This window comes from Callospermophilus lateralis, chromosome 4 (genome assembly GCF_048772815.1).
Source record: "Callospermophilus lateralis isolate mCalLat2 chromosome 4, mCalLat2.hap1, whole genome shotgun sequence".
Classification (NCBI taxonomy): domain Eukaryota; kingdom Metazoa; phylum Chordata; class Mammalia; order Rodentia; family Sciuridae; genus Callospermophilus; species Callospermophilus lateralis.
The window spans coordinates 162,164,066-162,177,049 of record NC_135308.1 but is presented as its reverse complement, the minus strand read 5'-3'; the positions used below and the strand labels follow the sequence as shown (position 1 = coordinate 162,177,049).

Below are 12,984 nucleotides of genomic sequence, written 5' to 3'. Positions count from 1 at the left end.
GGGACAGGCGTTGGTGGGTCAGGAACAACCTATAGGGAGTGGGCTAGCACAGGGAGGGGGCGGGGTGGCCATGGATACCCCCCATCCCCCCCCTCCCCGGTCACCGGCCACCCAGCTTGCCGTGTGACCTGTGGGTCATGTTAGACTTGTAGAAATCTGTCTTCCCTCCTCACGCTGCCTTGCTTTGTTTTGTGTTTCCCTGAATGTATGTGAGTGTAAACTCCAAAGCCCCAGCAGTGGCCACCACAGGGTCGTGAGTGGGTGGCAGGGCCTTTGCAGAGGCCTGCTGAGCACCCTGGGCTGGGGCCTCACTGGCTGAGCCAGGGGTGCTGCCGGGTCCTTTGTTCACCACATACTCAACAAACACAAGCCTTGTGCTGGCCCCAGGGACGGGGCCCGCCCTCAGCTGCTGGGCTGGGGGTGGAGCCACAATCAGGGTGGGCGGTGGTGCGCTGAGCAGTGGCGGGGTGACCAAGGCCTCTCCCCCCTCACTTCCCTTCGCCAGGTACTGGAAGACAGCGGAATGCCCATGGACGACACCCAGTTCTCTCAGCTGACCACAAAGATGGGCTTTAAGAAGGAGGGGATGAGCTACCTCGACTTTGCGGCAGGATTCGAAGGTACTGAGGCCAAGCCTGGGCCCCCCGCCTGCTGGGGCCTCCGCGGGAGATGCTGAGCCGCCTGTGTCCTGGACTGGACTCAGGCACTTTGCTTAATCTTACGGTCTCAGCCCTTCCTTTTACTAAGTTAAACAGAGTGTGAGGGTGGAACTGGGCCTGGGTCTTTTGCAAACCCAGGACCCTAATGGTTCTAAAATGGACTCCCAAGCCTGTGTCTCCCTGAGACCCCAGTCAGACCTCGTGTCCCTTAGGATTTTCCTGCCTGAAATGATGCTGGTGACCTGTATTTAGTAATGCTACCAGCAGGCAGGACAGTTCTTACCCTTCTCTGCTGACAGATGTGGAGGCAGAGATTCTAGAAGATTCACTGATGTGCCCAAGGTCACCGAGCCACGATTCCTACGTCCCACCCCAACAGTTGTGAGGAAATTAGGAAACCCATCTGGTGTGAGAGGTCAAGGTGGGCTGGGTCCCCCACCCCTGCTGGGTCCCTCCCCCAGCCACATCACCTCCTTCTGCTGTCCACCATGCTCAGGCTGACAGTTCAGTCCTGCCCCAGGGCAGGGACAGGGGCCTCCTGCCCTGTCTGCTTGAGGCCCTGGCACAAAACTGCAGGGCCCAGGCATGCGGTTGGTGGAATTCCCTTTTCTCTCTCTGCACACACTGGCCAGGCTGGCTGGGCCTCAGCAGCCCTGTGTGCGCAGCCCTTCTCCTGCTGCTGGCTCTGGGAGGTGGCTGCTTCTCTGTGTCAGCGCCAGAGGTCCTCCCAGCCCCAGCCAGCTTCACGTCTGCCAGCTTCAGAGAGGTCCCCTGCTGAGGGAGGAAGGCAGAGTGAGCAGCATGGCCCTCTAGAATTCTGGTGCTTGCCCTGGGTATGTTTTGATCCCCTGAAGGAAAATGAAAGTTGGGGGGAGGAGCCTACAGCACAGGTCACCGCTCTGCCACCAGGTGCATCCTCCTTCAGAGAAGGGACCAGAGTAGGTGGGAAGGATGCTTGCCTGAGACCCAGCCAGTGAGGCCACCCTGAGCAGACCAGAGTCAGCATCCATCCCTGTCCTCTGCCCATCCCTTCCTGCTCTTCTGCCCCATGACCTGTCCCCTGTGCTCCTGTGAGCAGCCTGGCATCCTTCACCAGCCCCCCACAGGGCCAGGTGCTGTGGGGCAGGAAAGCCCCATGCTGGGGCGGGTGGTGGTGGGCCCCTGTGGAGGGGGCAGGGCATCCCCATGTGGAAGCCAACCCTCACTGTGAGGTAGGGGTGGGGCAGAAGCCAGGCTCAAGACTGGACCAGAGGGTGCCCACAAGCTCTGGGTGCCCTGTCCCTGGCCATCTCCTGCACATCTCACCTGTGGGGGTAGGGCCAGCTTGGCTGCAGCATGCAGAGAGTCATGTCTACAACCTTGTCCGGGTGGTGGCCTGGCTTTAGACGAGGTCATGCTCAGATGATCAGGCCTGGTGGAACGGACTGGGTTTTGAGTAGAGGTTGCACTTTCTCTCTCAGTTTAGGGAAGGGAGAGGGCACCATACCAGCTGGGCGCTGGAAGCCAGTTGGCCTGAACAGCTGTGCCATAAGAACCCTACCTGGGCAGGCTGGGGAGCCCTCTGAGCCCCTGTCATCCTCTGTGAATAGCTACGGTAAACTTCCTTGGGCTTAAACAAGGCACGAGAGTCCACTTCTTTGGGTTGTTAGAAGAATCAAAAAATGTGTGACGGCCCCTGCATGACATCTAACAGATTGGTGGTCAAGAAGTGGCTGTCGAGTTGATGATAGGGGATAAATTACACATCCTGTCCTTATGGCATGGATCTAGAGACCAAAGAAGAGGCAGCTTCCTGCCTGTGCCTCGGAGACTGCAGACATAAACCTGTAGTGCACCCGGGGGACCAAGGGGAGCTTTCCCGAGACCTGGAAGGAGGGGGAGCCAGACGCGGGGTGTGGGGCTGCGTCTCGGCAGGACTTGGGAAGGGGAGGGAAGCAGGGAAGCAGGAGGAAGCGCTCAGGGCTGCCATGTCTCCTTGCAGACCACAGGGAGCAGGAGGCCACGCCCCCTCAGGCTGCAGCTGGGTTCTTCATCACAGCCGAGGAGTGCCTGAAGCTCTTCCCCAGGAGACTGAAGGAGCACTTCCAGGTAACCAGGCCACCTGCGGCTCCACCTGTCTTACCCCATGGCACAGCCACCCATGTGGGTCCTGGTGCCCGGTCACGCTGGGCCACCAGGGGTACCCGGCTCTCCCCAGGCGCTCAGTGCTGTTAGAGAGGTGCAGGCCCAGGAGGGGGTGGAGAGCCTAACGCTGAGGTCCCTCCTTCCCCTCCTGTGTTCCTGCCAGAAGTGAGGGGACCCCTCCTGGCATTGGTGGGGGGGATGGCCACCCGTGACACAGTGAGTACCCATTCCATTCCACTCATTAACTCACCAAACAAGTGTCACACTCACCGTGTGCTGGAATCTGTGCTAAAGCTGGGGATGGAGGGCAGGAGCCCCTGAGACACCAGGGTGAAGGACAGTCCATGTGCAAGTGGGCTGTGGGAAAGGCCCTTCAGGGTGGACTTGGCGGGAAAGGAAGCCCTGCACGGACTCTTAAGCCTTAACCTGTGCAGGCCAGGAAGAGAGGGAGCAAGGCACAGACGGCCCCCCCGCCAGGGGGGTGGACAGGGCCAGCTCAGGGAGAGGCACCAGGTCCCGATGCGGAGGTGCAAGCGGGCATTGGGACAGATCAAACTGAAGTGGACAGCAGCCTTCCCCATGCAGAGGCAGGAATGACTGCCCTGACTCTGCTGAGAAGCCAAAGAGGGGGTGTGGAGTGGAGAGAAAGCTCCGCTGAGCAAGCCACAGCCTGTGAGCTCCAGGAAGGGCAGAGGGCGCAGCCTTAGAGGGCACCCTGACCAGTGGGTGGAGGGACAAGCAGGAGGCAGCCCATTCCGAGTGAGGGTGAGGGGGTGTGGTGTGCTCTGAACCATCTTCCCCATTCTGATCGCTGCCTGGAGGTCCATCTTGGCTACAAAGCTTCCATTTTTAAAGGAGCCTACTCATGATGGTCATCTAGCTGGTATTCTCCTGCAGGGGTCTGACTAGAACATTCTGTGCTCTCGTCAGGCCGTGAGTCCTAATTTTTGCTCTGAGAAACTGTGGGCACCTGTGCACATGTGGAGAAGGGTTAGTCCTCATATGGAGTCCACCCTAACACCCGGCCAAGCAGAGCACTCTGGGAGTCCTCAGCGTGCCTGCCCGGTGTGGAGGAGGCAGGGGTTCTGGGTGGGGAAAGCCAGGTTCTCTGAAGAAGGAAGCCCAGCTGGGTGGGCAGTGTGGCTGCTGGAGGAAGAGCGGAAGGACAGGAGCAGCTGTCCCCAACGTGCTGGCCCCTGGTGGGCCTCTACCTGTTGCCAGTAGACAGAGGCCAGGCAGCTGCTGACATTGCCCTGCACGTCGCAGCCCAGGCCCCTCTCCAGCCCCTCTCCTCCCTGTCAGCCACTCACCTGTCCCAGTGGGGGAGGGACCAGCTCCACAGCTTCCTCCCTCTATGGCATCGCCTGGCTGCAGGGAGCACCTGTCCTGCATGTCCTAAGGCGATGTCTATTTTAAATGATTAAACAAGGAGTTGATTGAAGAGACCTCACTCTAGGAATTTCAAACCTGGGGATAAAACAGAGGTGTGACCCCTCGTCACTAGTTTTGGGAGGAGATAGGCCAGGGTGCAGATTGCCGCGGGCTCCCTGGGGCTTGCTCCTGTCCTCACAGGGATGCCCGGATGGACTGAGCGCATGTCTGGAATCTGGAATGAGAAGGTCTAATCCCTTCACTTGACCTACTGAGCGCCTGTCCTTGAACATTCACCTCATCAATATGAAGAAAAAAAAAACCCACACTGTTTTGTGTTGGTGAACTTTCTGACTAGTTCAAAGTGCTGCACTTTGGTGTCATTGCCCCGTCACAATGGACCCAGATGGCCATCTCAGCCCTGGCCAGTCTACAGCCCACAGCCAGGCTGAGACAGTTCATCACACCTGACAGTCCAGACCCAGGACTGCCATGGTAGTGGGGAAGCAGGGACAGACCCCCTTGGTGACCTGGACATGTCCCAGCGCCGAGCCACACCCAGGCCCTCCGGGGGCCCCCCCGTGGGCTAGCGTTGGTCTGGGGCTCACCTGGAAATGTGGCTAGGAAGGATGCTGCAGCCGGCTTCCCTGGACCGGCATGCCCTCAGGTCTGGCAGGTGCCCCTGTGCCCTGTGCCTTCTGAAACCAGATGGGATGGGACTGTGAGGCCCAGTAAGGTCAGTCACTTTTCAGCACTTGGTTTTCCACTCCCAGCCCGTCCTGGGCACTGGCCTTGCGGGTCAGTCTTGTCGGTGTATGGCTCTGATCTGTGCTCCTTAGCTCTTAGGCTGCGCCCTGGCCCTGCCTGCCTGGTCCACAGGCCTGGCCCTGCCCCAGCATGGCGTGCCCTCAGCTGCCAGTCACGCTCTCTCCCACTCCGCCATACTCCTGGCCTCTGCACATTCTATTCCTTGCCTGGATGCTTCTCCTTCCCCTTTGGCCAGCGAATGCGCCCCTTCAGATCAGCCGGGGGAGCTCTGTTGTCATTGGTTCCCCTCCCCCTTGAGTGTCCCTAGGGCACTGAGCCACTGTAAGCAGATGAAACATGAGCCTGAGTCACCCCTGCGTGTTCAAGACAGTAACCCCGTGACTGCCACAGTGTCTGCACACAGTAGGGGCCAACTCACTGTTCTGGAATGAGTGAGATCTACACCACTTGCCAGGCAGTGACCCGGAAGGTTTGTGCACACCATCAGTTTGACATCTCCTAGAGTCCCGCTTGGCCCTGTCCAGAAGGATTTAGTGTCCCCATATTATAGCTGGAGAAACCGAGGGCCAGAGGTGGGGAGAGACGTACGCAGAGCTGCACACGGAGTAGACACCGTGGTCAGAATTGACCATCTGTTTGTGGTGAGGCCTGTTTTGTTACAGTAAAACCAGGGGTCTCCATGCTGACGGGGAAGCCTGAGATCCAGGGATGAGTGAAGTTCGTAAGCTGGTCGCCTGCAGCTCAGGTCCCGCCACCAGCCACAGGGCGCGGTGCTAGTGCTGCGTCAGGAGGACTCAGGGCCCGCACTGCAGCTGCGGCCACCACACCTCAGTGTGGTAGCAAGGGCTGGGAGGAGCCCAGGGCAGGGGAGAGGATCCTGGGACCAGGCGCCAGGTGAGGCAGAGCCCAGGGGCGGGACAGGAGGGGGTGGAGGCAGTGAGACAGGGAGAAGGGCCAGCAGGTCCTGTGGGGCGTGAGGGAAAGGGAGGGATCAGCAGGACCCGGAGGTAGGTGGTCTGAGCGCCTAAAACAGTGAGCTGTCGTTGCCAAGAAGAGAGATCCTGGGGAGGGACGTGGGGGCAGGGTTGGCACCCAGGTTTGATTTTGGCCTTGTTCAGTTTGACGTCTGTTGCAAGAGAGCCTTGTCATTACCAGAGACCACACATGTTCGTCTTTCCACAATGTCAGGATTTATTGAATAACAGCAAATTAACTAACTACATCAAGTTCATTGACTTTAACCACCAAGTATTCACGGTTCACTTGGTATCCATGAGCAGGTCAGTCGAAAGTTCTTTTATACACCGCAATCTTAATGACTAGGGCTGGGCTGTAGCTCAGTGGTGGAGCACTTGCCCAGCATGCACGAGGCCCTAGCCTCCACCCCAGCTCTGTGCGCACACGCACACATGCGCACACGTGCACACGTGCACACACACACCGGTTTTATTACTAATATCTATAATACTCCAGTCACACAGGACACTTTGCACAAAGATCTATTGATCACAGAATGGCTCCAATAAGGTTAACAGTGGCCTCAGGTTTAAAGAGGCAGAACTGCAAGCAAAGGCGGAGAGCGGACACAGATGCAAAAGAAGTCACTGCAGTGGGGTCAGTGGGTTCAGAACCCAGCTGGGCGGCCCGCAGCATGAGTGGACCCTTGAGCCTGTTCAAGGCTGGTGGCTGGCTGCTCAGGCGCGAACTCATTCAAAGCGTGGGGCTCACTGCAGCACAGGAGTGGACGACAGCGGTTTTGAAGTGGGCTGTGTTCCAGGGAGAGCTGACCAAGCTGAAGCCATGGGGAATAGTCAGGGTTTGTTGCCTGCCATCCTGACGAGATGACAGGTGGGCGCGTGCCACCATACCACATCTCAGGTGCCCCTCCTGAGGGGCCTCAGGGATGGGCGCAGCACTCAGAGGGCTGGTGGGCTTGCTCTGCCATGGGTTAGGGACATCCACCTATCTCTGTGCCTCTGCTTTAATTCAGAGAGTTTAAGAGGGTGATTTTTTATTAGCACAATTATTTATGAGTTTGTGCCCTATGACTCTGCTGCACGGCTGGGCCATTTGACAAGCCCTGAATGTCCAACATCAGGACATTCTGGGCCTTGCAGAAGTCCTTTGCACTTGCCTGCAAAATGGAGTAGCTCCGGGCAGGCGCAGCCTGAAAGCTACTGTTGTCCACAGTGCGGAGCGGCTCAGCACAGGACACAGCTTGCTTCCACATCCAAGAGGAAATGCCCCCAAAACTGTTGGAGATGTAGGCTGGAGGGTGTGAGAGGCCTTGGGCTGGTGATCAGGTGAACCCTCAGGCAGGGGCTGCGGGCTGGTTAGGTCTGACCTTCCTCCTGCTGCCTGGCAGAAGCTTTCCAATTAATTTCCACAGTATTTAGCACAGTGGTTGCACATATTAGGTGCTGGAAAATGTTTGGTGAATGAATAAAGGAGAGAATACAGGTAGACCTGTCCCCCAAATCCAGGAACCCTTCTCTAGACTCTGAGTCGAAGCAGGGCTTGCTTTATATCCTAACAGCCCCTTGTGGAGGAGAGGACGGGGCAGTCCCCAAGATGGCCAGATAACCCCCGGGTGAGGCCCCGAATCAGATGCTGATGGAAATGGGGGCTTGAGGCCACATCTACAGCTCTTCAAGCCCTGACATAGGAAGCACTGGGGAGAGACAGGTGTTGGCTCAGACAGCCTCACCCTGCCATGTGACCTTGGGCAATAGAAGTTGTGACAAACAGCACTTAGAGCACTGGTTGTGCCAGGCACCGCTCTAAGAGCTTTGCATATATTAGTGTGTTCACTCCCCACAAGGACCTGCAGGGGTGGAGGAACTTTCTCTAACATCCCCACTTTAGAGAATGTGGCAAGGTTAAATGTCTTGTCCTGAGTCCCCACAGCTAGTAGGTGGCAGAGCTGGGATCTGCAACAGCCGCCTGCCTCCAGGGTGTAGCTCCATTCAGTCCCAATGCCCTAGAGACCCAGAGCCTCTGTTTCCTCGTCTGCCCCTCAGCGCTATGGACCGAGCAGGGGGGCCTGGGCAGAGGCCCTGGGGAGAGCCCTGGCCTCTGGGTGTCTCCTCTGGGTGACATGCAGCACGGTATTTGTTTGCCCAGGACAGAGTGGCCAGACCTCATGGCAGTTCCATCAAGACATGCACCGGGTCTGATGGTCCTAGGAAGTCACAGTGTGCTCTTTTCACTCTGGGTGCAGGAGCACAGGTGTCACAGAGTGGAAGGGACAGAGAAGCCACTCTGTCCCCTCTCCGGCTCCTTGCCTGACAGAGAGAGGGCTGGAGAGCAACGAGTGGCTCTTAAGAAAAGCAGAGCCTGCAGGGAGGGCAGAGCAGGGTGGAATCTCCAGAGCAGCAGGCAGCCTGGCCACGCCGCCCCGTCCCGTGCACTGCCCCTGCAGTGGGGAGTGGTGTGTGTCAGTGCAGCGGAGGGCTCTGAGCGGCGCTCTGTTTTCAGGACGCCTACGCTGCCTTCTTCAAGATGGACACCGACATGGACGGCATAATCAGCATGTACGACCTGCACAAGTTGCTGCTGCAGCTCCGGCTCAACCTGAAGGAGCGGGAGTTCGAGCGTTTCCTTGGCCTTCTTGGCTTGAGAGTCACCGTCACTCTAAACTTCCGGGAATTTCAACATCTGTGTGAGAAGAGAACCCCCAGAAGAGATGATGCGCCTCAAAGACTCATCAGGTAAGGGGCGGAGCTCTTCTGCATTGTGTGCCCCTGGGCTTGGCCAGCAGCTGCAACAAGGCATGTGTCAACATACAGTGAGCAGAACACACAGCCGCCGTCCCTCCTCGGGGCATCTTTATGTTCACAGGGCGTCTTTCCGGTATTTCTATTTGGACGGGGAATTGAACCTAGGGATGCTTAACCACTGAGCCACATCCCCAGCCCTTTTAATATTTTATTTAGTGATAGGGTCTTGCTAAGTTGCTGAGGTTGGTTTGGAACTCACAATCCTCGTGCCTCAGCCTCCCAAGCTGCTGGGATTACAGGGGTGGGCCACTGTGCCCAGCTCCAATATTTTTTTTTTTTTGAGGCATTCCAGTATATACCTACACTTATTTTTCTGTCCATTAATTAAGCTGAGGTCAGATGTGTATTTTTTTTTTTTTTTTAAGCTTTTCAAGAATGAGGCTTTGAGGGCTGGGGCCGTAGCTTGGTGGTAGAGCACCTGCCTCACACGTGTGAGGCACTGGGTTCACTCCTCAGCACCACATAAATATAAATAAAGATATTGTGTCCATCTACAACTAAAAAGATATTTAAAAAAAAATAAGAATGAGGCTTTGAGCCAGGCATGGTGGCACACACCTGTAACCCTAGTGGCTGGAGAGGATGAGGCAGGAGGATCACAAGTTCAAAACCAGCCTCAGTAAAAGTGAGGCCCTAAGCAACTCAGTGAGACCCTGTCTCTAAATAAAATACAAAATAGGGCTGGAGGTGTGGTTCAGTGGTCGAGTGCCCCTGAGTTGAATCCCAGTCCTGCCCCCCACCAAAAAAAAAAAAAAAAAAAGAGAGAGAGAGAGAGAGAGAGAGAGAGAGAGAGAGAGAGAGAGAGAATGCGGCTTGGGAGACGCCTATGCACTCTGAATGCTGCCAAAGACTTAGCCCCCCGCCCCCCCCCCCCCCCCCCCGGGGCCAGCGGCAGGCCAGGGAAGGCCACACAAGAATTGGCTCTGGTCACCTTCCTGCAGATGCTCTTTCCCTGGTAGATGCTCCTGTCTCCTCCCCTCCAGATGTTAATCATGCCTGAGGTGGGAGTGGGGAGCCACAGGCCATGATAGGACTGAGATGAGATGCAGGGACACCTTCAGCTCCTCACAGCAGTGCTGCCCCCCATCCTTGCCCACCCTGCACAGCCTCACCCCTGGCCAGCAGGAGCACCTCAGTGCTCCGCGGAGCCCCAGTGCCCTGTACTCTCGTCCTCCTCTCTGCAAGATGCATGTGTCTTGAGGCACAGTGGGCCCCCAGCCCCCGGCTCCTGTCACAGGCAGCTCCTGCTGAGGCCTGTTGAATGCTGACAGGTGTTTGAGAGCCCCTCCTTGACCCGTGGTTACAGTGTTCGTGTTTGAAGTGTGGTGATGGCAAGGTGCGCCTCCGGACCAGACGACCCAGAGTCATGTGGACGTGCTCCTGGCCCCAGGGGCTTCAGGCAGGCACCCTTCTGACCAGCAAAGGGAGCACCCATAAGCCACGCCACTGTGCCAGCCTGCTGTGACACTTGTCGAGGCTGCAGGAGGCCCTCTGGGTCTTGAACTTCATTAAATTTCCCCTCTTGAATTCATAGGGTTTATTTTAACTGATACTAAAAAAAGAAAAAGAAAAGGCTAGAAAATGACTGCAGTCTCTTTCTAAGTGAAACGATCATGTGACGTGTGAGCTGAACAGGTTCCGAGGAGCTCTGATCTGAGGCTTGATCTCACAACATTGACACAGAACAAACCAATCCTCCCAAAAAAGTTTCTGGAGGATGTGTGCAGAAGGAACATGGAAATTCCATCACAAAATGTGATCTCCCCCTTCCAGTGACTTAACCTGCTTATTTGTATTTATTTGTCCCTTAATTAGATGTTTACTAAGAGTGGGCTCTGTGGGATGCCGTCCCAGGGCGGGGTGGTGCAGATGCCTTGAAGAGGGCCCAGCTGCTCCCGTGTAGGGGGCTCACGGTTGAACGTGAGACAGGAACAGACATAAAGAGCTACGTTGAACGGCAGGATTACTGAAGGGCCACAGGAACCGAGGGGGCAGGAGGGCTATTGAGGTGCTCAGGCGTGAAGATCTCACTCATCTTGAAATGGGAGTGGGAGTCCCCCAGGTGCAGGCCAGAGGAAAGGTCATTCAAGGCCCGGGAACTGACCTTGGAAAATCCGAGGTGGGAGTTGAGCACCTTCAGGAGGCCAGGCCAGATGCGTGTGGAGGAGGGGCTGCCTGGTGGGTGTGGAGGGGAGGCGAGCGGGAGGCCCTGGCAGAGGCAGGTGTGCCAGGCGGAGTGTCACCAGGCAGGGAGGTTCATGAGCCGTCAAGTGTGCTCCAGAAAAATCCAGAGTGGAGGATGGCACCTAGCAGGAGAGGCTGAGCCAGCGGGACCTGGCTTGGCTTCCAGGGTCGGGGAATGATAGTTCTGAAGTCCAAACAGGTGCTGCCTCCGCGAGCCCAGCCTCCAGGGCCAGGTGCTGTGCTGGGCTTCGTGCCCTGAGGCCTGCAAGAAGGCCTTCCACCTGACTCCACAGTGAAGGATTGGGTTTGAGCAGACATGTCTTCGCAGGCCCAGGGGAGGTGGGCGGGTGTGGGCAGAGGAGGGAGCCTTCTGGCCTCTCCCCTGGGCCTCTCTGCCCTCCCTGCCTTCACTTCCACCTGCGTCATCAACACACAACGCTTTGGAAACATGACTTTGTTGAAGAGGGTCCGCCATCTTGTTTACTTCATAACCGCAAAGCGTTTTTGTGTTTAGATACATGAATACCAATTAGAAGGGCCACTCCGATGCTCGCTTCATTCCCCCTTCATCCATTGCCTTCCAGTCCCTGTTTGAAACACATCCGCCCTGACGGCTGGCCCACTTACAACCCCATGAAGTACCTTCAGGTGCAAGAACATCACAGAAGCTGAACGAGTACTGTCATGTGTCCTCCTCACAAAATGAGACGGTGCAGCTTCTTATCACAAAGGATCGCAGGACCCAGTCCTTGCTGTTGAATGATTAGCTGATGAGAATTTTTGCCCTTAGAAATGTATCATGTGTTCATCAGGAGCTTGGGCTTATGTGCTGGGTGTGCCTCACCCTCGCAGCCTGAGCCGTCCTCCGTCTGTGCCATTATCTTCTGTCTCGTCTCCTGATTGTGAAGCTTCCTGCTCACTCTCGTCCCTTAGCCAGTTAAGCATGAAGTGAGGCCTCTGAATTTTTCACAGTGTTCACTACAATCTACTAAGACACTGTGTGGATGGTATTACTGCTTTCTGGAAAGAGACTGTAAAACCCTGGGCACTACAGCCAGAGAACCGGAGGGTCACGAGCTGGTGGTGGCCCCCTTTGGTATACTCTCACCTGCGGGCAATTCCATCATTTTTTGTTCCTTCTTATCATGATCTCTTTTTCTTAGTTTGGAACAATCAAGCAATGATCACAGATTTTTAGGATAATGAATAGATAAGCAAGATCAAAACCAACATTGCTAAAACCCTATGATGTACAGCAGACATGTAGGCGGGTCCGTGGACCCTCACAGTCACTGCAGGAGAGAATGACCTTTGTTTTATAAAGAAAATAATTTCAGACATTTTTATTCTTTGGATGACCTCTAGGAAAGAAGAGCAGTCGTAAGTAGTGCAATCCTGGCTTCGGCATCACACTACTAGAAGAATTCCCCTCGTCTCGTTTCTGGCTTCTATAGAAGTAGTATTATTTTTTTTCCCTAAACATTTTCTAGAATTCACAAACAAAGTCATCAAGTCCTGAAGTGACCTTTTTGGGAAGTTTTCAACTGTAAGTCAGTTTATTTAGTAGCCATAGAGTCATTCATATTTCTTCCTGGTAATTAGTCCTTCAAGACGTTGGTCCAGTTCATCGAAGTTGACCAACGAAGGGCAATAAATGCTTCATAGTAATTCCTTATTATTGCTTTAAACTCTGTGGAGTGTTCAGGAATAGTCCTGCTTTCATTACTGATACTGATAGGTGGCACCTTCCCATTTTTTTCTATCATTTTAGCTAAGATTCATCAATCTTATTGATCTTTTAAAAGAACCAGCTACTCATTTCATTGACCCTCCTCCATTGCTTTCCGGCTCTCAGTTTCACTGATTTGTGGTCTTATCTTTATTAGCTCCTTCTTTCTGCTTGTTGTGAATATAGTTTTATCTTCTTTTTGTTTTCTAAAGTTGGAAACTCAGATTTTTTAGTCCATTCTTTTCTCATATAAGCTCCTAATGCCGAAAGTTTCCTGGTGGGCACCCATTCAGCTGTGTTTCACGAACTTGGATGTGCTAGAGTTGTAGTCTTCCTTCATTTCAAAATACTTTCTCATTTCCTTGAGGCA

At 55.2% G+C, this 12,984-nt stretch overlaps 1 protein-coding gene across 1 annotated transcript in view; it reads left to right on the top strand.

Moving 5' to 3' along the window:
• The window catches only part of Efcab6 (EF-hand calcium binding domain 6), a 103,054-nt gene that overhangs the window by 18,860 nt on the left and 71,210 nt on the right, over positions 1-12,984 (top strand). The window contains exons 2-4 of the mRNA XM_077109278.1: positions 506-620; positions 2,641-2,747; positions 8,400-8,632. Of these exons, the coding sequence (XP_076965393.1) occupies positions 506-620; positions 2,641-2,747; positions 8,400-8,632 (455 nt within the window). The remainder of the gene's footprint in view (positions 1-505; positions 621-2,640; positions 2,748-8,399; positions 8,633-12,984) is intronic.